The following is a 23,564-nucleotide window of genomic DNA, read 5'->3' as shown; positions in this document are numbered from 1 at the left end:
ATGGCCCATGAAGTCAGTTGTTGGTCACTGCAGGAAACTGAATCTTCTAAACACAGACGCAGCTCAGCCATAACCAGCAGGACTCCCAGGTCCTGGCAGGGGGATATCCAACAGGACTCACAGGTCCTTGGAGTGGGATATCCAGGACTCTCAGGTCCCTGCAGGGGGATATCCAGCAGGACTCTCAGGTCCTGGCAGGGGGATATCCACAGGCCCTTGTGCTGGGATATCCACAGGTCCTTGCAGCTGCCACTGGGCTGCTCTCCCAGGGTGCTCCCGTGGCTCCCCCTCTGTTTCCAGCCTGTGTTGGCCACGTGGTCCAATCCCATTCTCCTTTGGAACGGTATCCCATTCTCTCCCTGGGCAGTGCTGTGGTTAGTGAGTTCTGCTGGCAGGAGGATGTTCATGTCCCTGTGTGTTTACAGGTGGAGACTTCACCTTCTCCTCCTCAGCTTTTTCTGAGCCTTGGGCACTGAGAGGAGCCCTCCTGCCTGAGCAGCTCTGCACCCTCCTCACCTGCTCCAGCTGACTGGGCATGTGATGGGAGCAGAGGGAATGAACCTGCCTGACTTTGGAGCTTTCCTTTGATTTCCCTGCCCTTTTGTAGATTATGTGCTTTTATCTGGCAGATTAAAAGGAGATTATGGGCAGGTGGTCACCACTTTTTTGCTGCTCTCCTTTTGTCCTCTTTCCTGGTTAGGTCTGGGCTAATTCCCCCTCAGGACATCACTGAGGGCCATGTCCTGCTCTGAGCACAGCAATGTGGTGACTGCCCTGGGGTTTTATACCTGGATTTTCCCCACAGAACCTGGGAGTGCCTTTCTGTGCTGCACACACAGCCCTGAGGAGCAAACTGCTTTCCTCTACCTGTGCCTGCAGCAACTCCCTCTCCTGCAGTTGGAATAAACTACAAAGCTTTGGTTGTCCTGGAGGCTTTTCAGAGCCCTTCCTTTTGTTTCTTCAAGTATTCTTTATGCATCCCAGGCACTCAGCAATAGGACAAGGGGGCACGATGGGCTCAAGCTCTGCCAGGGGAAATTGAAGTTGGAGATGAGAAAGAAATTCTTTGCAGAGAGAGTGCTCAGGGATTGGAATGGGCTGCCCAGAGAGGGGGTGGATTCCCCATCCCTGGAGGTTTTTCAGCTGAGCTTGGCCGTGGCACTGAGTGCCATGATCTGGTAAAGGGACTGGAGTTGGACCAAGGGTTGGACTTGATGATCTTGGAGGTCTTTTCCAACCCAATCCATTCTATGATTCTATGGATGTGGCACTGAGTGAGAATCCACCATGTCTTGATCCAACCCCACTGTGATCACAGAGTGCCCTGGGCTGGTGATCACAGTGGGGTTGGATCAAGGGTTGATGATCTCAGAGGTCTCTTGCAACCCAACTGAGAAGAGCAACGAGGCTGGAGAAGGGACTGGAGCACAAGTGCTGTGGGGAGAGGCTGAGGGAGCTGGGGGTGTTCAGCCTGGAGAAGAGGAGGCTCAGAGGTGACCTCAGCACTGTCTGGAACTGCCTGAAGGGAAGTTCTGGCCAGCTGGGGGTTGGTCTCTTCTCCCTGGCACTCAGCAATAGGACAAGGGGGCACGATGGGCTCAAGCTCTGCCAGGGGAAATTGAAGTTGGAGATGAGAAAAAAATTCTTTGCAGAGAGAGTGCTCAGGCATTGGAATGGGCTGCCCAGAGAGGGGGTGGATTCCCCATCCCTGGAGGTTTTTCAGCTGAGCTTGGCCGTGGCACTGAGTGCCATGATCTGGTAAAGGGACTGGAGTTGGACCAAGGGTTGGACTTGATGATCTCGGAGGTCTTTTTCAACCCAATCCATTCTATGATTCTGTGATTCTATGGATGTGGCACTGAGTGAGAATCCACCACATCTTGATCCAACCCTACTGTGATCATCAGCCCAGGGCACTCTGTGCCCTGGGCTGATGATCACAGTGGGGTTGGATCAAGGGTTGGACTTGATGATCTCGGAGGGCTTTTCCAACCCAATCCATTCTGTGATTCTCTGATTTTAAGCCCTGCAGAGCTGCAGAGGAGGCTGCAGAGCTTCCCCTGCAGCAGAGCTGGGGCAGAGCTGGGCCTGTCTGACGTAAATGGGGATGGAAGTTCAGTGAACTCCTGTGTTTGGTGGTTTGGCATTTTTCCAGTGCAAGGTTAGGACTTTATATTTAAGGAGAGAGACTTTTAGATCATTCCTCTTTCTCCATCTCACAGTTTTAGCCTTTCCCCAGTGCTCCTGAGGCTGGCTGAGCATCCATGCCCCATTTGCCTTCCCCAGGCCTCACCAGGGCTGGGTTGGAGCTGGATCAGCCCCTTCCAATTCCAGTTTGCTCCAGTGGCCACTCAGAGTTTACCAGTTTGCTTTGGAAAAAGCAGTGGCATCATCCCAAAGAACTCTTTTGATCTCCTTCCCCTGTGCTGGCTGAGGGCTGGGGGTGAGCAGAGGGGGGCAGAGGGTTCCTGTCCTGCCCTGGCTGCTCCCTCCATGCAGGAAAGGAGAGGTGCCCCCGTGGCATTTCTGATCCTGCTGCCCTGGCAGTGCCAGCTGTGGGCACAGACCCCACTGCAGCCCAGGGACCTGATGCCCCTTCCTGCCTTCCTGATGCCCCTTGGGTGCAGCAGCACCTTGCAGAGCTGTGCTCTGAGTGTGTCCTAGTTTGAGGAAAACTGAAATGTTCACCAAGAGAGAGGAGAGGATTCCTCCTCAGTAACCACTCACCCCTTGGTAAATTTAGGGGGAAAAACCCTCCCTTTAATTAGAAAATGTATATAAGAAGGATAACTCTTTACTAATTACTATAAAGGGAAAAATGAATTAGAAAATGTATATAGGAAGGATAACTGCTCTTAATTACTATATATAGATAGAACTATGAACAGACCAGAGAAAAATACTCCCCCAGCACCAACACTCCACCCCCCCAAAAAACCCCAAACAAACAACCCCTGTATGTTCCTCCTGGTGCAATTACATTTATGGACAGTGTCAGGGTCCCAGCTGGGCTGGCTGCAGGGTCAGCTCTCAGTCTGTTCCCAGAGAGGCAGAGACAAGGGGTGTGTGACTCACGTGGTGCAGGATGGAGCCTTTCCAGGGGGGGAGAAGAGCAGACTCTGTCTCTCCTTGTCCTCTGGTGGTGGAGAGTGGGGGGCTCCTCCTGTTGAGGTTCTGCTCCTCCTCTGGATCCAATGAGTGTCCCAGAAGTCCCCAAACCCCAAGATTATCTTTGGCCACAGCTAAAACACCCTGTGTGGAAAGAAATTACAGACTAAAATGGACAAATACATTTAGAACCCTTTGATATGTGCAGTGACATGAAAAGTCATGTGTTGGTGAGCTGGTTTGAAGGTGAAACCTGCAGGAGAAATGACCCCAACACAGAAGAGATTCTAAGTCAGAGTCACAATTTAATAACAATATAACAATAAATGCAGTGGCACAAAGAGAAATTGGGTTTAACCCCCAAGCCCAGCAGTCTAACCCAGCCCCCTGGGGCACAAACACAGGGGGGTTTGGTGGCCCCTGTGCTGAGCCCCACGTGGTTCCCTCGAGTCCAAAGGCAAAGGAAGGGACAAACCTGTTGGTGCAGATGATGGCACAGTCTGGGCCAGAGTGGTGGCTCCTCCTGGCCAGGGGCTGCTCCTCCTCTGCATCCAATCAGTGGTGCCAGAGGTCCCCAAAGCCCAAGATTGTGTCCCCTGAGGTTTGGGTGGGAGCCCCCAGTGCCTCCCCCAGGGCAGGGAGTTCCACCCTGGGGGATCTGACTCTGGCACTCAGGGGGGATTTTGGACTCGTTGCTGGCCCCTGAGCAGAGCTGAGCCCTCAGGTGGGTGTGGAGGTGCCAAGGAGTCCCTGCAGGACAGTTCTCCCAGCTCCTCTGCCAGGCTTCTTTCCCAGCCAGCTCCCAGCCTGAGGGCTCAGCTGTGCCCTGGGCAGCTGCTGCCAATGGGCCCTTGGGAACAGTTGCTGGGCAATGGCCCAGAGGGTTTGGAATGCCCAGCTTTGGGCACACCCACACAGGGGCAAACTGGGCCCACCTGCTCAGCTGGGACAGAGGGTGTTGCAGACATTGATGCCCAGGATGGACTGGGCTCCTGTGCCCAGGGCAGGAGGTGGCACCCACTGGGCAGCTTTGGGGAAGGGGCTTTTTTTCCAGGAGCAGCAGGAATATTTCAGCTCTGCCAACACAAATCCTGTTTATCTGAGGGCTCTTGTTGGAGCCTCTTTGCTGGCAGACAGTTCAGCAGCAGTTTGCTGAAAGCCTTGAAGTCCTGCTTGCAAGCTGAGTTTGTTTTGAGATTTCCCTAAAATAAAGTCTTGCAGCATCCCTGAACTCTCAGCAGAGAGACCCACACCCCACAGGGCAGGCACTCAGGGCAGTGTGTTCTACAGGCTCCTGCTTCCCAGAGCACGAGGAGAAGGGTTGGGTGAGTGCAGGATGCACATTCTTGCCTTTCAAACCAGGGCAATGAGGTTTCCCTGCCTGCTGAAATTCCCCTCCTGGGTGAACACCCCCTAAAGGCCCATCCATGACACGAGTTGCAATGAAGTGTCTTCAGGCAGGTTTGCAAAGAGGGTGGACTCCAAGCCTGCAGGAATGGATTTTCTTGTCTATATTTAATGGAAAAAACTAACTAAGACTCGTTACCCTCTTTGGGAGAGGAACCCAAATCCCCAGGGGTGTTTGCAGCAGGGACAGGAGCTGTCCCTGCTCTGTGTTCCAGAGGTTTGGAGCTGCTGGATCTTTCTTCTCCCCATGCCCAGAGGGGAGGAGGAAGAAGCTCTGTGCTCATACCCAATATTGCAATGTTTGGTATTCAGAGTTCCAGTTTGTGCTTTGGGCTTCACAGAGAAGCTGGAGATAATGTTTTGAAACCACCAGGTTTTATTTCCTTCACCTTCAGTGGGCCTGGTTAACTGGTCACCAGTGCAGCTGAGGCTTCTGCACCACTCCTGCTTTGTCCTGAATTAGTTGCTTTTCCTTCTTTTGTTGACATTTCCTTCACTTTGAGCTGCTGCTGCCCAGATGAAACTGGGAGTCTGTGCTCAGGGGTGGCTGGGCTGGGCCTGGCTGAGCAGGGTCTGTCCTGGAGCATCTCTGGAGCATCAGGAGGGGCTGAGGAAGGAGCTCCTGCTGCTGGGAAGGCGTCGGTGTGTCTGAAGCAGAATGTGCTGATGGTCTGACATGGGGAGGAAGGAGCAGCTCTGGGTGAGAGAAGGGCCTTTCCCAGTCAGGAATCAGAGAATCATAGAATGGATTGGGTTGGAAAAGCCCTCCGAGATCATCAAGTCCAACCCTTGGTCCAACTCCAGTCCCTTTACCAGATCATGGCACTCAGTGCCACGGCCAATCTGTGTTTAAAAACCTCCAGGGATGGGGAATCCACCCCCTCTCTGGGCAGCCCATTCCAATCCCTGAGCACTCTCTCTGCAAAGAATTTCTTCCTGATCTCCAACTTCAATTTCCCCTGGCAGAGCTTGAGCCCATCGTGCCCCCTTGTCCTATTGCTGAGTGCCTGGGAGAAGAGACCAGCCCCCACCTGGCCAGAACTTCCCTTCAGGCAGTTCCAGACAGTGCTGAGGTCACCTCTGAGCCTCCTCTTCTCCAGGCTAAACACCCCCAGCTCCCTCAGCCTCTCCCCACAGCACTTGTGCTCCAGTCCCTTCTCCAGCCTCGTTGCTCTTCTCAGTTGGGTTGGAAGAGACCTCTGAGATCACCAAACCCAACCCTTGATCCAAACCCACTGTGATCACTCTGGCACTCTGTGCCCTGGGCTGGTGATCACAGTGGGGTTGGATCAAGACATGGTGGATTCTCTGCCCCTGGAGGTGTTTCAGAGGACACTCAGAGCCACATCCAGTCCCTTCTCCAGCCTCGTTGCTCTTCTCTGGCCCCGCTCCAGCCCCTCAATCTCTTGCCTCAACTGAGGGGCCCAGAACTGAACACAACACTCAAGGTGTGGCCTCCCCAAGGCAGAGTCCAGGGGAAGGGTCACTGCCCTGGGCCTGCTGGCCACGCTAGTTTGGATCCAGGCCAGGATCCCCTTGGCCTTCTTGGCCACCTGGGCACACTGGTGGCTCCTGTTGAGCTTCCTGTCCCTCAGTCCCCCCAGGTCCCTCTGCCTGGCTGCTCTCCAGCCACTCTGTGCCCAGCCTGGAGCGCTGCAGGGCTTGGGGTGGCCAAAGGGCAGGACCTGCACTTGGCCTTATTGGACTTCATCCCATTGCAATCAGCCCATTGGAATGATCCATGATCCCAACAGCTGCACTTCAGCCCTCGTGGAGAAGCACTGAAGGAGTGACTGGTGGCTTGACACGATTCCCTCTGCCCCTGGACATTGGACAGGTGGGCAAAGGCTGGCACAGGGAGCCCCTCCTGCTGTGGGCAGCTGTTTGCCCTCTGGGGCAGAGGAGTTCCCTGTCAATGATTAATTACAAGCTCCCCTTCCCTTTCCAGTGTGGGGCAGCCTCTCCTGGTGTGTCTGTGTCTGGGGACATGTCCTGCAGATGTTGGTTGGAGTGTGGCTTCCCAGCCCTGCCAGCTGCCTCTGCTTTATTTGTCCTGAGTGCATTTGAAGTTGCATCATTTCCTCGGTCAGAGCAGTTTTATTTTGGCCCGGAGTGTTTGGCAGGTGGGGGGAATCCTAAATGTTGAGTGCTCCCTGGTGGTGGAGATTCCTGCTCCAGCATTCCCAGTCCTGCAGTGTTTTCCAGGAGGGGGACATGGAGTGTCTGCACTTCAGGATGCTTTTTTTTCAACTCTCTTCCCCAAACATAAAAACTATCAAACAAAGCAAGAGCCTTTTTCTTGCCTCAGTGTTCTTCTTTCCTGGAGCATCATTTGTCTCCCTTGAAATGATTTACAGTCTGTGACTTGTTGCTTTTAATTTTCTCATTATCCATTGATGTTTTAATGACCTAATAAAAACAAGTATAAAAACTTCTCATGAAGGGGCTGATGTTGCTCAGAATAAAACACAAGAATTAAATACTGTGAATTTCTTTGTGGCTGCTGAGCTCGGGCAGAGGGGACTGAAGGGAGAATCCTTGGGGGCTGCAGCTCCTCCCAAGGGGCAGCTCCAACTCTGCTCCCTGCGGGCAGTGCCAGGACCCAGGGCAGGGCTGGAGCTGTGCCAGGGCAGGGACAGCACCCAGGGAATGGCTGGAGCTGTGTCAGGGCAGGGACACCACCCAGGGCAGGGCTGGAGCTGTGCCAGGGCAGGGACAGCACCCAGGGAATGGCTGGAGCTGTGCCAGGGCAGGGACAGCACCCAGGGAATGGCTGGACCTGTGCCAGGGTAGGGTCAGCACCCAGAGCAGGGCTGGAGCTGTGCCAGGGCAGGGACAGCACCCAGGGAATGGCTGGAGCTGTGCCAGGGTAGGGTCAGCACCCAGGGAATGGCTGGAGCTGTGCCAGGGCAGGGACAGTACCCAGGAAATGGCTGGAGCTGTGCCAGGGCAGGGACAGTACCCAGGGAATGGCTGGAGCTGTGCCAGGGTAGGGTCAGCACCCAGGGAATGGCTGGAGCTGTGCCAGGGTAGGGTCAGCACCCAGGGAATGGCTGGACCTGTGCCAGGGTAGGGTCAGCACCCAGAGCAGGGCTGGAGCTGTGCCAGGGCAGGGACAGCACCCAGGGAATGGCTGGAGCTGTGCCAGGGTAGGGTCAACACCCAGGGCAGGGCTGGAGCTGTGCCAGGGTAGGGTCAGCACCCAGGGCAGGGCTGGAGCTGTGCCAGGGCAGGGTCAGCACCCAGGGCAGGGCTGGAGCTGTGCCAGGGCAGGGTCAGGTGGGATCTCAGGGAAAGGCTCTTCCCCCAGAGGGTGGTGGGCACTGCCCAGGCTCCCCAGGGCAGTGGGCACGGCCCCAAGGCTGGCAGAGCTCCAGGAGGGTTTGGATGATGCTCTGGGGCACAGGGTGGGATTGTTGGGGTGTCTGTGCAGGGCCAGGGGTTGGACTGGGTGGTTCTTGGGGGTTCCTTCCAGCTCAGGATATTCTGGGATTCCATGAAAATGCACCAGCCTTGTGCTGGAAATTGTTGGGATTGTTGGGTGGGATTGTTGGGGTGTCTGTGCAGGGATCACCTGGATTTGGGGATCCTTGGGGGTCCCTTCACACTCAGGATGTTCTGTGATTCTGTGACACTGATGCAGAAGTGATTCAAATAGAATCACAGCAGGGAAATGCTTTGTTGCAGCACAAACTGATGTGATTTCCATGAGAGACACAAGGCAGGGTTTGGCCACGAGGAGCAGATAGTGGGGTCCCTTTTTTCAAGTTTGCTGCTGCTCCTTTAACAACAGAAATCCAGTTCTACACCAAAACCTCAGCCCTCGAATGGCTGTGCTGATGCTGAGGATTCTGCCCAGATGGTGCAGTGCCCCCGTGGCTGAGCCTTTCCAGAAAGCACCACAGAGCTCTGCTGGGTTGTTTTGCTGAGTTTTCAGGAGTTCTCCCCGGGCCAGGCAAGCCCTGGCCCTCCCACAGGAAAACAGGCTCTGCTGTTCTTGGCCTGCTGAGCTGAGGGAGCTGCTCTGGGGATGAAAAGGGGCTTTATCAGCCAGGAGGGGTGAGAGCTGTGGCTCCTGTTGGGAACAGCCCTGGGATTGTAACTCCAGGGCTCAGGAGTGAAGCAAAACGAGCTGAGAGGTGAATGGAGGTGTCAGCTGTTCAGAAGCTCTCTGTGCCTGGAGCCAAGCTGGAAAGGTGGCTGTTTTCCAGCCTGGAGAGGGATCCTTCTCCTCCTTCTCCTTCTCCTTCTCCTTCTCCTTCTCCTTCTCCTTCTCCTTCTCCTTCTCCTTCTCCTTCTCCTTCTCCTTCTCCTTCTCCTTCTCCTTCTCCTTCTCCTTCTCCTTCTCCTTCTCCTTCTCCTTCTCCTCCTCCTCCTCCTTCTCCTTCTCCTTCTCCTTCTCCTTCTCCTTCTCCTTCTCCTTCTCCTTCTCCTCCTCCTTCTCCTTCTCCTTCTCCTTCTCCTTCTCCTTCTCCTTCATCCCCATCTGCCTTTTGCCACAGGGCTGAAGACACGACTCATCAGAGCCCAGAAAACCTCTCAGAGCTCTCCTGGGACTCTGCTCCTTGGGGTCCCTCCCAGCTCAGAATATTGGGGGTCCCTCCCAGTTCAGGATGTTGGGGGTCCCTCCCAGCTCAGGATGTTGGGGGTCCCTCCCAGCTGAGGATGTTGGGGGGTCCCTCCCAGCTCAGGATGTTGGGGGTCTCTCCCAGCTCAGGATGTTGAGGGGTCTCTCCCAGCTCAGGATGTTGGGGGTCCCTTCCAGCTCAGGATGTTGGGGGGTCTCTCCCAGCTCAGGATGTTGGGGGTCCCTCCCAGCTCAGGATGTTGGGGGGTCTCTCCCAGCTCAGGATGTTGGGGGTCCCTCCCAGCTCAGGATGGTTCTGTGATTCAGCCAAGGACACTGAACTGCCACAGGAGGAAACTTAAACTGGGCTCTGGCACTGCCAGTTTCCATAATTCATGACTGGAGGAGGAGGTCAGAGGGTTGGGTGCTGCAGTGCTGCCTTGGCACAATGGGCCTTTCTTCCTTGGTTTCTCCTGAGCAGCTGAGGTGCCCCCCCTTTGCCCTCCCTGGGGTCACCCATGCCATGTGTGTGGGGGCTCCAGAGCTGCCCCAGAACCTGCTGGGCTTTCTCTGCCCCCTCAGCAGTGCCTGGAGCAGCATCATGTGCTGCTGGGCAGAGCCTCCTGCAGGGCACCCTGCTGGGTTCTCACCGTTTCTGGATGGCCATCTCCAAGAGAGGGGACAATTCTGCTGCTTGTGATGTCCCTGCCGTGGTTCCCATTACACATTTATGTCCCAGTGTGACTTGATCTCCTGAATAGCAGCAGAATGGTCTGGGTTTGGCTTTTCAGGCTCTCCTATGTATATGCAGAGTCCCTGCAGGGCTGCTGGGAGGGCAGGACTCTGGCACCTGATCCCTCTGCACCTTCTGCCTCCTTGGGATCTTCCAAAGCCCACAATTCCCACCTGCTTTGTGCTTCTGGGAGTTCAAATTAGGTGTATTGATACTGGTAATTATTTTAAGTTTGTACTTTGTAAAGCATTTTTGGTGGCTTTCCAACAGCACGAGTCTCAAAAGTATCAACTGTCTTTGCATTTTAAGCTCATTAATGTTTTGGGAAATGTATATGAAGACACTTTCAGTTAAAACTGAATGCAGGAAAAAGAAGAATATGCAGTTCTTGTGCCTTTTTAGTGCAGTATTTCTGGAGGGAGCTGGAACTGGAGACACAGGCACTTCCACAAAGTGCAGTTCTGGTTGCTGGATGACATTCCTGGAGTTTTCTTACACCTGCTAAAAAGTGACGCTGCCAAGATGCTGCAGAAAACTCCCCAATGAACAATAGGAAATGTCAGGGCTGTCACCACGTGGGGGTGGTAATAAATCCAATAAAATAAAGCTGGAACCAGGGGGAGCCGAGGCCCCTCTGGCTCTATTGGAAGGGCTCTGGTGCCATCTAATGCCCAGAGCTTCAAGTGCAGCTGCACGAAGGTGGTGGTGGTACCAGCTGGGTTGGGTGCCCATCCCTAAATCTCCTGTCGTCCCTCTCCTGTCGTCCCTAAATCTCCTGTCATCCCTCTCCTGTCATCCCTCTCCTGTCGTCCCTAAACCTCCTGTCATCCCTCTCCTGTCGTCCCTCTCCTGTCATCCCTCTCCTGTCGTCCCTCTCGTGTCATCCCTCTCCTCCTGCTGTGGGAATTCTCCAGCTGTTCACCTGGAATTCCTCAGAGCTGCCCTGATGTGACTTCCTATAAAAAGTGGATTTCTTTGGAAGCAGCTTTTAACTGAAGCACTTTTTATAAATGAGCATCCAGTTGTTTTCTGCCTTGTTTGCAGAAAGAGCCCAAGGGCCAGGTGGGGTTTAGGAAAGGTGTAGTTTAGGGTTGTTTTCCCCCATTCTTTGGAATCCTTTCCCTCTGGTTTGGCAGCAGTGGTGGTACCAAAGTGCCTTCCAGGGGAGAGGATGGAGTGGCAGCTCATTGCTGGAGTGACAGGCTGCAATTCCCTCCTTGGCTGCTCTCCTTGTTTATTTTCTTCCAGGTGGGCTCAGACCTCTCAGTGAGGGCCTTCAGACCTTGTGCTTCCCTGGCCTGAGCTGGGTTATGGCCAACTGCAGAGGGTGGAGAGAGGATTTGCCTGGAGATCCCCTTTATGAGGCAGAGTTTGTTTGCTGCCCACAGTTGTGTTTGGTTATTATCAGTTGTAGAGACCCTACATTGTAAATCACTTATCTGTGAGTGAAGCAGCAGTAGAAATGTCCCTTACAGGTGGTGAGTCCCAAATCCAGCCCTGGGTCATGGTTGTGGCACCCTCAGGTGTCTCTGTAGCTGCTGCTGTGCCATCCAGGCCCTTCTGCCCAGGGAATGTCCATAGCCAGGGGTTTATTTTTTCCATGCAGTGATGGATCAGAGCTCACTCACTGGAGTGTTCCAAACCTCCATCCTCGGCTCATCCAGCCCTTTGGTGAGAAGGGGAGGTGTTGGTGTCCATGAACCCCTACAAGAACCTCAACATTTGGGGTTTTCCTGTTTCCCTGCAGTGATGGATCAGAGCTCACTGGTGTCTTCCAAACCTCCTCCCTTGGCTCATTCAGCCCTTTGGTGAGAAGGGCAGGAACTGCACCTTCATTGGGGAGGTGTTGGTGTCCATGAACCCCTACAGGAACCTCAGCATTTGGGGTTTTCCTGTTTCCAAGCAGTGATGGATCAGACTTCACTCACTGGTGTGTTCCAAACCTCCACCCTCAGCTCATTCTGCCCCTTTGTCTCCCCTATCAGGTTTGAGAAGGGCAGGATCTACACCTTCATTGGGGAGGTGGTGGTGTCCATGAACCCCTACAAGAACCTCAACATCTATGGCCGGGACACCATCGAGCAGTACAAGGGCAGGGAGCTCTACGAGAGGCCTCCCCACCTCTTCTCCATCGCCGACGCCGCCTACAAGGCCATGAAGAGACGCTCCAAGGACACCTGCATTGTCATCTCAGGTGAGCTGTGGAGCTGCCCTTGGGCCTTGGGCAGGGCCAGGCTGAAGGACAGCAGTGGCTTTACAAAGGAGAGCTGGATTAACCTCGGGGGTGGTTTGCACTTGGATGGGTGTGTGGAGACACCCCCATTATTCTGTCTGCTGTCGGGAGCTGCTCTGTGCCTGCAGAGGGGCAGCAGCAGCCGCTGCCCCACCGCCCCTTCCTGTGAGAACAGACACTCACTGACAGTTTCATGGAGCAAGAGACACAGGTTACCTTTATTGGAAGCTTCTAAAGTGCACACCAGAGGGTCTGCACCCCGTGACCAGGGATGTTACAACTTTATAACCTCTCCAGTAATTTACATGGGAGATATTGATAACCAACCCTGATCTTCATTTCCCTCTGTGCCCCACCCATGGGGGTCCTCAGAACTGCCCCTTGGAGATCTTCCAGGACCTCCAGGCCTTCTTGTGTTTTGTCTTCACACTATCTACAGGTGGTTTCTCACAAACACCTTGGCCTTGGCAGGGCATGAGACCCTGAAATGAGCTCAGTTGGTTAAAACTTGGTTCTAACAATGCCAAGGTCATGGGTTCAATCCCCTGTGTGGGCCATTGACTGAAGAGTTGGACTCGGTGATCCTTGTGGGTCCCTTCCAGCTCAGAATTCTCTGTGATTCTGTGAAAGGTCTTTAGGAACTGACTGTAGGATGTGAGCAACCAACAAGAATCTGTGCAACTTATGTGGTTCTAAAGATCTACCAACCACACGAAATCCTTAGGCATCATCCTGCTCCAGGAGCACAGAGCAGGGCCTGTCCCTGCCCAGCAGCTGCTGCTGCTGCTGCTGTCCCTGGGCTGCCTGGCCCCTGTTTGTGTGCCCTGTCCCTGCCCAGGAGATGCTGCTGCTGTCCCTGGGCTGCCTGGCCCCTGTTTGTGCCCTGTCCCTGCCCAGGAGATGCTGCTGCTGCTGTCCCTGGGCTGCCTGGCCCCTGTTTGTGCCCTGTCCCTGCCCAGGAGCTGCTGCTGCTGTCCCTGGGCTGCCTGGCCCCTGTTTGTGCCCACCCCAGCAGTGCCAGCAGGGCTTGTTCCCTGGGCAGGAGCTGCTGCTGCTGTCCCTGGGCTGCCTGGCCCCTGTTTGTGTGCCCTGTCCCTGCCCAGGAGATGCTGCTGCTGCTGTCCCTGGGCTGCCTGGCCCCTGTTTGTGTGCCCTGTCCCTGCCCAGGAGCTGCTGCTGTCCCTGGGCTGCCTGGCCCCTGTTTGTGTGCCCTGTCCCTGCCCAGGAGCTGCTGCTGTCCCTGGGCTGCCTGGCCCCTGTTTGTGCCCACCCCAGCAGTGCCAGCAGGGCTTGTCCCCTGGGCAGTGCCTGTCTGGCTCCTGGCACCTCCTTCCCTTGATGTCCCCGAGCTGTGAAAGGCGAGAGCCCCGAGCTGGGGGGTGAACAGAGGCCCCTTGTCCTGCCCAGCCTGTGCCAGCCAGGCTTTCTGCTCCAACAATATTCCTTTGATCCTCTGTGTGCCAGGCCCTCTCCAGACCTGGGAAATGCCACATCACAATTGCCCCGAGCCTGCTCAGCCCCAGGGTTCAGAAAACACCCAGAGGGCACACAAAGGTTGTTTTAAAACAATAAATCCAACCCCCCCGATGCTGTTGGGGTGGGATTAAGGTGTTCTGCACAGGTTGGCTTTGCTTTTCCCCCCTTGGCTCATGGTGGTGTTTGTGCCCCCAGGTGAGAGCGGGGCAGGGAAGACTGAGGCCAGCAAATACATCATGCAGTACATTGCAGCCATCACCAACCCTGGGCAGAGGGCTGAGGTGGAGAGGTAAGGCCTGCCTGGCACCTGGGCCATGTTCTCCTCTCTGGGGGTCTCCTTCTGGGGGCTGTGCAGCACAGGGTGTCTTGTATATGCTGATTTTTACAGCAATTCCCTTTGTCAGATACTCCTTTTACTGTGGGAATTTTGCAGTATTCGTTGCTAAAATCATGCCAAAAAAATAAAGCAATATCTAGAACGACCTTCCAGCCCATCCCAGCCATCTCAAGGTTGGACTCAGTGATCTTAGAGATCTTTCCCAGTGATTGTAAATCACTTTTCCTGGGGCAAGGAGGTCTGGCTACATTGGCACAGCATGTTGAGTGCAAGGAGAGAATTCCATGACCTTCCAGGCTCACGTGCTCCTGGTTTGCAAAATGTGCCTGTGAGTCCTGGAGGAAAAGTGTTTGAGCCAAGAATGAGGCTTTCTGCAGGAACAGATTTAACACCAACCTGGAGTGAACTTTGCCAAAGAGTTGGAGAGAAAATGGTTTAAAAACTGAAATGTGTAAAGGAGCTGAATTTTTTGGTGCTGTTTCCAGCTGGGATTTGATCTTTGAACCAGAGAGCCTGTGCTTGCTCCAAGGAGCATCCCTGGCAGCTCCCAGCTGGTTGCCCATGGCATTGCTGGTGCCATCCACGTGTGCCCAGCTGTGCCATCAGGAGCATTCAAACCAGCGTGGCCAGCAGGCCCAGGGCAGTGACCCTTCCCCTGGACTCTGCCTTGGGGAGGCCACACCTTGAGTGTTGTGTTCAGTTCTGGGCCCCTCAGTTGAGGCAAGAGATTGAGGGGCTGGAGCGGGGCCAGAGAAGAGCAACGAGGCTGGAGAAGGGACTGGATGTGGCTCTGAGTGTCCTCTGAAACACCTCCAGGGACAGAGAATCCACCATGTCTTGATCCAACCCCACTGTGATCACCAGCCCAGGGCACAGAGTGCCCTGGGCTGGTGATCACAGTAGGGTTGGATCAAGGGTTGGGTTTGATCATCAGAGGTCTCTTCCAACCCAACTGAGAAGAGCAACGAGGCTGGAGAAGGGACTGGAGCACAAGTGCTGTGGGGAGAGGCTGAGGGAGCTGGGGGTGTTCAGCCTGGAGAAGAGGAGGCTCAGAGGTGACCTCAGCACTGTCTGGAACTGCCTGAAGGGAAGTTGTGGCCAGGTGGGGGTTGGTCTCTTCTCCCAGGCACTCAGCAATAGGACAAGGGGGCACGATGGGCTCAAGCTCTGCCAGGGGAAATTGAAGTTGGAGATGAGAAAGAAATTCTTTGCAGAGAGAGTGCTCAGGGATTGGAATGGGCTGCCCAGAGAGGGGGTGGATTCCCCATCCCTGGAGGTTTTTCAGCTGAGCTTGGCCGTGGCACTGAGTGCCATGATCTGGTAAAGGGACTGGAGTTGGACCAAGGGTTGGACTTGATGATCTCGGAGGGCTTTTCCAACCCAATCCATTCTATGATTCTGTGCTCACTGGCAGCTCCCAGCTGATTCCCATGGCATTGCTGGTGCCACCCACAGCTGCCCAGCTGTGCCATCGGAGGCATCGCTGCTGTCGCTGAACTCTCCCCCAGAAATGCCAGGGAGGAAGATTCCATGGTTTGTGCTCAGGTCTGGGCTCAGCCTGTCCCTTCCCACCATCCCCCTGCAGAGTGAAGAACATCCTGCTGAAATCCAACTGTGTCTTGGAGGCCTTTGGGAATGCCAAGACCAACCGGAACGACAATTCCAGCCGCTTTGGGAAGTACATGGACATCAACTTCGACTTCAAAGGAGACCCCATAGGTGGGCACATCAATAATTACCTGCTGGAAAAGGTAAGGCCCCCTCAGTGCCAGGGCAGGGAGTTCCTTGGGCAATGTGGGCTGTGCTGTTCAGACAGAGGTGTCAGCAGGGAATGGAAAATAAATCCAAGGCTTATTTTTCCCTCAGGACTCAGTGAAGTCAGTGCAGTGCCCTGTGCTGGGGCACCTCAGCCTCAGAAAAGGGACTTGGTCACTCCCACACTCCTGTGGGGTGTGAACTTCAAGCTCAGCTTTTATTCTGGATGCAATTTGCCATCTGCACAACTCCTTTGTAATCCCTGGTGGGTCAGGGAGGGATCTCCAGGGCTGGAAGTAGCAACAGGCTGCTGGAGGAGTGTTATTTTGGAATACACAGCCCTGTGTGATGTCTTAGTAGCATCGTTTTTGTATATTCCCAGTGATCCTGAGCATAATTATTTTTTTGTCCTGTCATTAAGTGGTGTCTGAAAACATTGGAATATGTAAAAGTGTGGAGGAAAGGGGTGTGAGCCATTAACAGTTCTTGTTGTGTGAGACATGTCTGGCTTTAATGATGTGTTTGGCCACATCTGCCAACAGCTTCTTTGTTTCTGTTTTTTTTACTCTTCCCTTTATTTCCCTGAAGTCTGTTTTCAGAATAAACACTTTATTGTAAGAAAACCAAAACAACAAAACCCAAACATTTAACTTGGGTTACTTTGATGCAGAAAGAAGGGCTGGGGCTGCAGCTGGAGTGACTTAAATCCTGGTGATTTATTTCTCCTGATTGTTTATTTCGTATTCTTGACTTCTCCCAAGTTAAATTTGTTTCCATTTGAAAGCAGTTGAGGCTCTGGCCTGAAAACAAACATTAACAGACAGTGGCTTTGCACTGCAGCAGAATGGTGGAATCACAGAATATCCTGAGCTGGGAGGGACTCCCAGGACCATCCAGTCCCACCCCTGGCCCTGCACAGACACCCCAAAACTCCACCCCAAAAATCCCAAAAAATTTCCAGCACGAGGTTGGAGCAGTTTCATGGAATCACAGAATATCCTGAACTGGAAGGGACCCCCAGGGACCATCCAGTCCAGTCCCTGGCCCTGCACAGACACCCCAACAATCCCACCCTGTCCCTCAGAGCATCATCCAAACCCTCCTGGAGCTCTGGCAGCCTTGGGGCTGTGCCCACTGCTCTGGGGAGCCTGGGCAGTGCCCACTCTGGGGGCAGAACCTTCTCCTGAGATCCCACCTGACCCTCCCTGGCACAGCTTTGTGCCTCATCACACTCTACAGTTCAACTTCTGGCATAAAACAGGGATGAGTTGCTTGTTGTCTCTCTGGGGCAGTTCAGTTCTTTGTGTGCTGTGTCTCACTGGGTTGCAGTGAGTGCTCTGGGGTGGAGCTTTGGCTCCCTAAACAAGCCCCCTGTGCCAGGCAGAGCATTCCCTGGGGCTGTGGCTGGGGCTGTGCCCAGTCCTGCCCATGTAGACATGGTGACCAGCAGGCCCTGAGCATTTGTAGTCACAGAGTCCTGGTTTTCATTTCTAGTGCTTCAATAGTTCTAAAACAAACCCAACCTTTCACTTGACTCTTCCCTGCAAGGGATGCTGTGGCATTGCTGGGGGGGAGCAGCACTTGGCAGCTCTTGCACAGCTGCTCTCTTTGCTCATGGACTCCCAAGTGGCTGTTCCCAGCTGTGCTCCCAGCAGGCAGGAGGGCTGGGCTGGCACTGGGGCTGGGCTGGCACTGGGGGCTGGGCTGGCACTGGGGGCTGGGATGGCACTGGGGCTGTGCAGGCACTGGGGCTGGGGGCTGGGGTGGCACTGGGGCTGGGCTGGCACTGGGGCTGAGCTGGGGCTGTGCAGGCACTGGGGCTGGGCTGGCACTGGGGCTGGGCTGGCACTGGGGACTGGGGTGGCACTGGGCCTATGCAGGCACTGGGGCTGTGCTGGGGCTGTGCAGGCACTGGGTCTGTGCTGGCACTGGGGGCTGGGATGGCACTGGGGGCTGGGATGGCACTGGGGCTGGGGGCTGGGGTGGCACTGGGGGCTGGGCTGGCACTGGGGGCTGGGATGGCACTGGGGGCTGGGGGCTGGGGTGGCACTGGGGCTGGGCTGGCACTGGGGGCTGTGCCTGGGGCAGCTCCCCCATCACCCACCTCTGTGTTTTGTCCCCCCAGTCCCGTGTGATTGTGCAGCAGCCTGGAGAGAGGAGCTTCCATTCCTTCTACCAGGTTTGTGCCCCTCTCTGAAGCCAATTCCTCCCCTCCAGCCCCCAGAGCCCCCAGAGCTCTCACCCTCCCCTGTGTTTGGCAGAGGGTGCCCTTGGGGCAGCATCTTGGGGGCTTTGGCTCTTTGGGGAGCCCTGGGCTGGGAAGGGCCATGGGAAGAGTGATTGTTTTCCATCCTCCAGTCCCACATTAACACATTTATAAACTCAAAAGGAGCCTGACTAAACAAATCTGGTTGGACACTGGACTTTGACTCACTGTTTTATTTGTAGCAAGTCTAATCCCTCTATTTTCTCTTAAGGCCTTTAGTCCATATGGAAGTAATTTTAGGACACCAAGTTGACTTTCTTGGTTTTTTGGAGGTCCTTTTTAATGCCTTCCACATTGTCCAGTGGTTCCCTGAGTGTCCTTGGGGGGCTTGGTTGGCCTGTTAGTATAACCTGAATTCTCAGCTTTGCAGGGGGGACACATTTGTTTGGTTTTTCCCACTTATTGACTACTCCAGGGTGGCATTTTAGCACTTTTCTCCTGGACTGTCATTCCCATATGGAGAAGTCTCTGTGTGGAGCAGCAGAGGGAAGTGTGGCTGCCAAGGCACAGCTGTGGAATGTCACAGATGCCACCAGGGCTGGGCTGTGAGGGCCAGGCTGGCCTTTTAAACAGGGTGGCTCAAAGGACAGTGATTTGGGCAACCAAGTGCCCTGCCCAGCTCAGCCCCTGCCCCTCACACACATTGTGCCTCCAACTCGGGACACTGGAGCAGTAATTAATATTGTTATGATTTTCCTTGTCAGACAGATGAGTAAGAGGCAGCAAAAGGAAGGATTTTGTGTTTTTCACTCACCATTCTTGCCCCCTCTTTGTGCAGCTCCTGCAGGGAGGGTCTGAGCAGCTGCTGCGTTCTCTGCACCTCCAGAAGGACCCCTCAGCCTACAGCTACCTCTGCCCTGGGGCTCAGCTCAAGGTGAGCCTGGCAAAGGGGCAGCTGGGCATCAGAGGGCTGCCTGGCATGCCTGGAGCCCTGCAGAGTCCGCAGGGACTGAGCCCAGTGTTTGGGGGGTGGATGTGGAGAGGAGCCCTCAGTGTGTTGTCTGTCACTGGCCCTGAAGGCAAAGCACTTTGTGTGCTTAGGAACAGAGGAAAACCTCCCTGTGTGCTGCTTAGAACATCCAGCTGTGCTTGTGCATCCTGCATTTCAGCATTCCCAAATTCCCTGCATCAGAAAAAGCAGGGATCTGTTGTTGAGTGCAGGTGCAGATGTTGGACCTGTGTGCTGGTTTGAAGGTGAACCAGCAGGGGAAATGAACTCACCACGAGAGAGATTGTAAGTCAGAGCTAAAATTTAATAATAATATTACAATAACAACACTGACACACAAGGGAAATTGCTTTCAACTCACAAACCCCAGCAGTATAACCCAGTGTCCTGGGGCACAAACCCAAGGGGGTTTGTTTGCCCTTGTGCTGAGACCCCTGTGGTTCCCCCAAGTCCAGAGCAAAAGGAAAAGAAAAACCTGTTGGTGCAGGCGAGGGCTGTGGTCTGGGCGAGAGCGGGGATCTCCTCCTGTCGAGGTCCTGCTGCTCCTCTGGATCCCACGAGAAGTTCCCGAGGTCTTCTTACCCACCACTTATGTACCCTCAGGGAGCACCCAGTCCCTCCCCCTGGGCGGGGACTCACACAATGGGTGATTAACTCTGGGAGCCAGGGGGTGTTGAACTGTTGATGGCCCATTGGCAGCTCCGCCCCCCCCCAGGCTGGGTGTGAAGGTGCCAATGACTCCCTGGGCAGCTGCTGCCAATGGCCCATTGTCCTTGGGGAATGAATAGAGGGGGTAGAATACACAGCTTTGATCACCCCACACAGGGTTAGCTGGTCCCTCCTGCTGAACTCAGACAACCTGTTACCCGTGACAGACATTCTGTGCTTGGGAATGGAGAACTTGAGCTGCTTTCTGGCCCAAAAAGCCATCAGGACTCATTTTTGGACAGCAGGGCCATTTAAGCTGCTGAAACATTCAGTCTTCATGTCTGACTTGTCCTCAAGGAAAGAAGGAACAAACCCATGATGCCTTTAGGACAAGATCAGATGTCCTTGTCCTTCTGGCTGCTTTCAGCTTTCACACATGAAGAGGTTCAGCAAATCACTGGAACAAGTTGAAGACAATTTCTTGATACAGGCACAAAATAAGCCAAGTAGGAAAGGCCCCTCCTGGGTCTGCAAACAGAATGCAGGTGATGGGATGGTGGTGCCTGTCCTGGCCACAGAGATCATGAGGAGATTGCATTTCAGATCTCTGGGATGTGAAGGAAACTGTCAGGAGAACTCCTGCCCTGGGATTTGGGAGAGGCTTGAGGATGCTCAGGAACTGTTAGGGAGGTCCCCTGGGCGTCTGGGAGCACTGAGGGACAGAAATAATAGTCACTTTGTGAGAGGTGTCTTTTCAGAGCACAGGAGGAGACAATTCCAGCAGGCCAGAAGCCAAACAATCAGGGCAGAAGGTTGATTGAACTTGACTGAACAGTCATCTCCTTCTGGAATTTATGAAGGAAAAGAAGGCAAGGCCAGGCTGCACAGAAGGACTGCAGAGATGCTGTTCACCAGATGTTCAGATACATCTGGAGCTGTCCCTGGTGGTGTTCCTTGGAAGCAGAGTCCAAACAAAAGCCTCTCTGATGTCCCAGTTGCTTTTGTGAGATGTTCTTTGGCACAGAAAGCCACAGCCCCAGAGGTGCCTGATGGGCTTCTCTGGGAATCCACAGGGAAACAATCCCAGGGGCTGGGAAAGGGAGGCTCTTCGGTGGAAGGTGGAGACCAAGAGGGTTCCTGCTGGTGCTCTGCAGCTCCTGCATGGAGGGTCTGTGAGGGCACAGCTTCTCACTGCTCTTCTGGGTGGTTTTGTGACCCACTTCTGCTCTTTCTCACTGAATTCCACTGGGCAGTGGGTGGTGCTGTGGTGGATTTCTGTGTCTCCCCTGGCAGAACACGTGTGTGCAGTGCAGGGTTTGGTGTCCAGGCAAGTGAGAGGGCACTGGAATAAACTGGGAAACCTCCTGACAGTGTTTTGCATCTGAAAAATGCCAAAGTGCAAATCTGTTTCCCATGGGCTTGGGAAGTGTTTGCTGGATTCCATCCAACCCCTCCTGTGCCAAACTCCTCTGTGCCCTCAGTGCTCCATCAACGACGGCGCCGAGTTCAAGGCGGTGGCTGATGCCATGAAGGTGATTGGCTTCAAGCAAGAGGAGATCCAGACTGTCTACAAGATCGTGGCAGCCATTCTGCACCTGGTGAGATCCTGCCCATGGGTGTCCAGAGGCTGCTCCTGGGCTGGCAGCAGCTGGAATTCTGCTGCTGCAGAGCAGTGGGAGGGGCTGTGGGCTGGGACAGTGGGGAGGGACACCCCACCACAGGACACTGCTGGAAGGTCACGTGTGTTCTGCATCTTCCAGAGCCCAGACCAGACACACCACTAAGGACTGGGAGCTGTTAAATGCTCTGGAAAAGGAATTGTTGGGGTTTGGCAGTGAGGGGAGAAGGAGCTTCTGTCCCCTTTTGCCCTCACACTCACCATCACCGTGATGGTTCTGCTGGAGGACAGTCCTTCACTTCATGGTGGGGCTTGAGGGGCACAGGAGACCTCTTAATTCTCCATGTTGTGAGGCTGAGAACACCCTGGAATGCCCTGGACTCTCCTGGGAGCACAGAGCCCTCTCCCTGGGCAGTGTCCCTGTAGCTCAGCTCTTGTGCCTCCCTGGGGAGAGGGCACAGGTGGGCAGGAGGAGGGTGGCAAGGAGCACATGGGGCAGAGCAAAGGGAGCTGTGCACCCACTCCTGGGGGTGCCACAGTGGTGTGGCTGCTTAATCCTGGCAGGGGGGTTGTCCAGGGGCAGAACTGTGTGGTGGAGTGGTCCCTGTGGCACAGACATGCCAGCTTCTCCTGTGCCATCCCAGTGCCAGCCTCCCTGTGCCATCCCATTGGCACAGACCTGCCAGGCTCCCTGTGCCATCCCAGTGACACTGACCTGCCACCTTCCGCTGTGCCATCCCATTGGCACAGACCTGCAAGGCTCCCTGTGCCATCCCAGTGACACTGACCTGCCACCTTCCGCTGTGCCATCCCATTGGCACAGACCTGCCAGGCTCCTTGTGCCATCCCAGTGACACTGCCCTGCCAGCCTCCCTGTGCCATCCCAGTGACACTGCCCTGCCAGCCTCCCTGTGCCATCCCAGTGACACTACCCTGCCAGGCTCCCTGTGCCATCCCAGTGACACTGACCTGCCACCTTCCGCTGTGCCATCCCATTGGCACAGACCTGCCAGGCTCCTTGTGCCATCCCAGTGGCACTGCCCTGCCAGCCTTCCTGTGCCATCCCATTGGCACAGACCTGCCAGGCTCCTTGTGCCATCCCATTGGCACAGACCTGCCAGGCTCCTTGTGCCATCCCAGTGGCACTGCCCTGCCACCTTCCGCTGTGCCATCCCAGTGACACTGCCCTGCCAGGCTCCTTGTGCCATCCCAGTGGCACTGCCCTGCCAGCCTCCCTGTGCCATCCCAATGGCACTGCCCTGCCAGCCTCCCTGTGCCATCCCGGTGGCACTGCCCTGTCAGCCTCCCTGTGCCATCCCGGTGACACTGCCCTGTCAGCCTCCCTGTGCCATCCTGGTGACACTGCCCTGCCAGCCTCCCTGTGCCAGCCCAATGGCACTGCCCTGCCAGCCTCCCTGTGCCAGCCCAATGGCACAGACCTGCCAGCCTCCCTGTGCCATCCCAGTGGCACTGCCCTGTCAGCCTCCCTGTGCCATCCTGGTGACACTGCCCTGCCAGCCTCCCTGTGCCAGCCCAATGGCACTGCCCTGCCAGCCTTCCTGTGCCATCCCAATGGCACTGCCCTGCCAGCCTCCCTGTGCCATCCCAGTGGCACTGCCCTGCCAGCCTCCCTGTGCCATCCCAGTGGCACTGCCCTGCCAGGCTCCTTGTGCCATCCCATTGGCACAGACCTGCCAGGCTCCTTGTGCCATCCCAGTGACACTGACCTGCCACCTTCCGCTGTGCCATCCCAGTGGCACTGCCCTGCCAGGCTCCCTGTGCCATCCAATTGGCACTGCCCTGCCAGGCTCCTTGTGCCATCCCATTGGCACAGACCTGCCAGGCTCCTTGTGCCATCCCAGTGGCACTGCCCTGCCAGCCTTCCTGTGCTATCCCATTGGCACAGACCTGCCAGGCTCCTTGTGCCATCCCAGTGACACTGACCTGCCACCTTCCGCTGTGCCATCCCAGTGGCACTGCCCTGCCAGGCTCCCTGTGCCATCCAATTGGCACTGCCCTGCCAGGCTCTTTGTGCCATCCCAGTGGCACTGCCCTGCCAGCCTCCCTGTGCCATCCTGGTGGCACTGCCCTGCCAGCCTCCCTGTGCCATCCCGGTGTCACTGCCCTGCCAGGCTCTTTGTGCCATCCCAGTGGCACAGACCTGCCAGCCTCCCTGTGCCATCCCAGTGGCACTGCCCTGCCAGGCTCCCTGTGCCATCCAATTGGCACTGCCCTGCCAGGCTCTTTGTGCCATCCCAGTGGCACTGCCCTGCCAGGCTCCCTGTGCCATCCCAGTGACACTGCCCTGCCAGCCTCCCTGTGCCATCCCAGTGGCACTGCCCTGCCAGGCTCCCCAGCCCACTCCCATGCCGTGGTGGCAGCAGCCCTGCAGAACTGCAGCCAGTGATTCTATGCTGAGCTGCAGTGAAGGGCCCCTGTGTATATGAATGCTGGGTGTGAGTCCCAT

General features: G+C 55.4%; 1 protein-coding gene across 2 annotated transcripts in view; it reads left to right on the top strand.

The window, feature by feature from the left end:
* Positions 1 to 23,564, top strand: part of MYO1D (myosin ID) — a 215,458-nt gene that overhangs the window by 44,156 nt on the left and 147,738 nt on the right. For both annotated transcript variants that reach the window (XM_071577407.1, XM_071577408.1), the window contains exons 2-7: positions 11,801 to 12,009; positions 13,720 to 13,813; positions 15,447 to 15,612; positions 17,742 to 17,795; positions 18,661 to 18,756; positions 20,961 to 21,077. In XM_071577407.1, coding sequence (XP_071433508.1) covers positions 11,801 to 12,009; positions 13,720 to 13,813; positions 15,447 to 15,612; positions 17,742 to 17,795; positions 18,661 to 18,756; positions 20,961 to 21,077 — 736 coding nt within the window. The remainder of the gene's footprint in view (positions 1 to 11,800; positions 12,010 to 13,719; positions 13,814 to 15,446; positions 15,613 to 17,741; positions 17,796 to 18,660; positions 18,757 to 20,960; positions 21,078 to 23,564) is intronic.

The sequence above is a fragment of the Pithys albifrons genome, chromosome 25, assembly GCF_047495875.1.
Source record: "Pithys albifrons albifrons isolate INPA30051 chromosome 25, PitAlb_v1, whole genome shotgun sequence".
NCBI classification, from domain to species: domain Eukaryota; kingdom Metazoa; phylum Chordata; class Aves; order Passeriformes; family Thamnophilidae; genus Pithys; species Pithys albifrons.
Note: the sequence above shows the minus strand (reverse complement) of the source record. Positions and strands in the feature narration are given on the sequence as shown.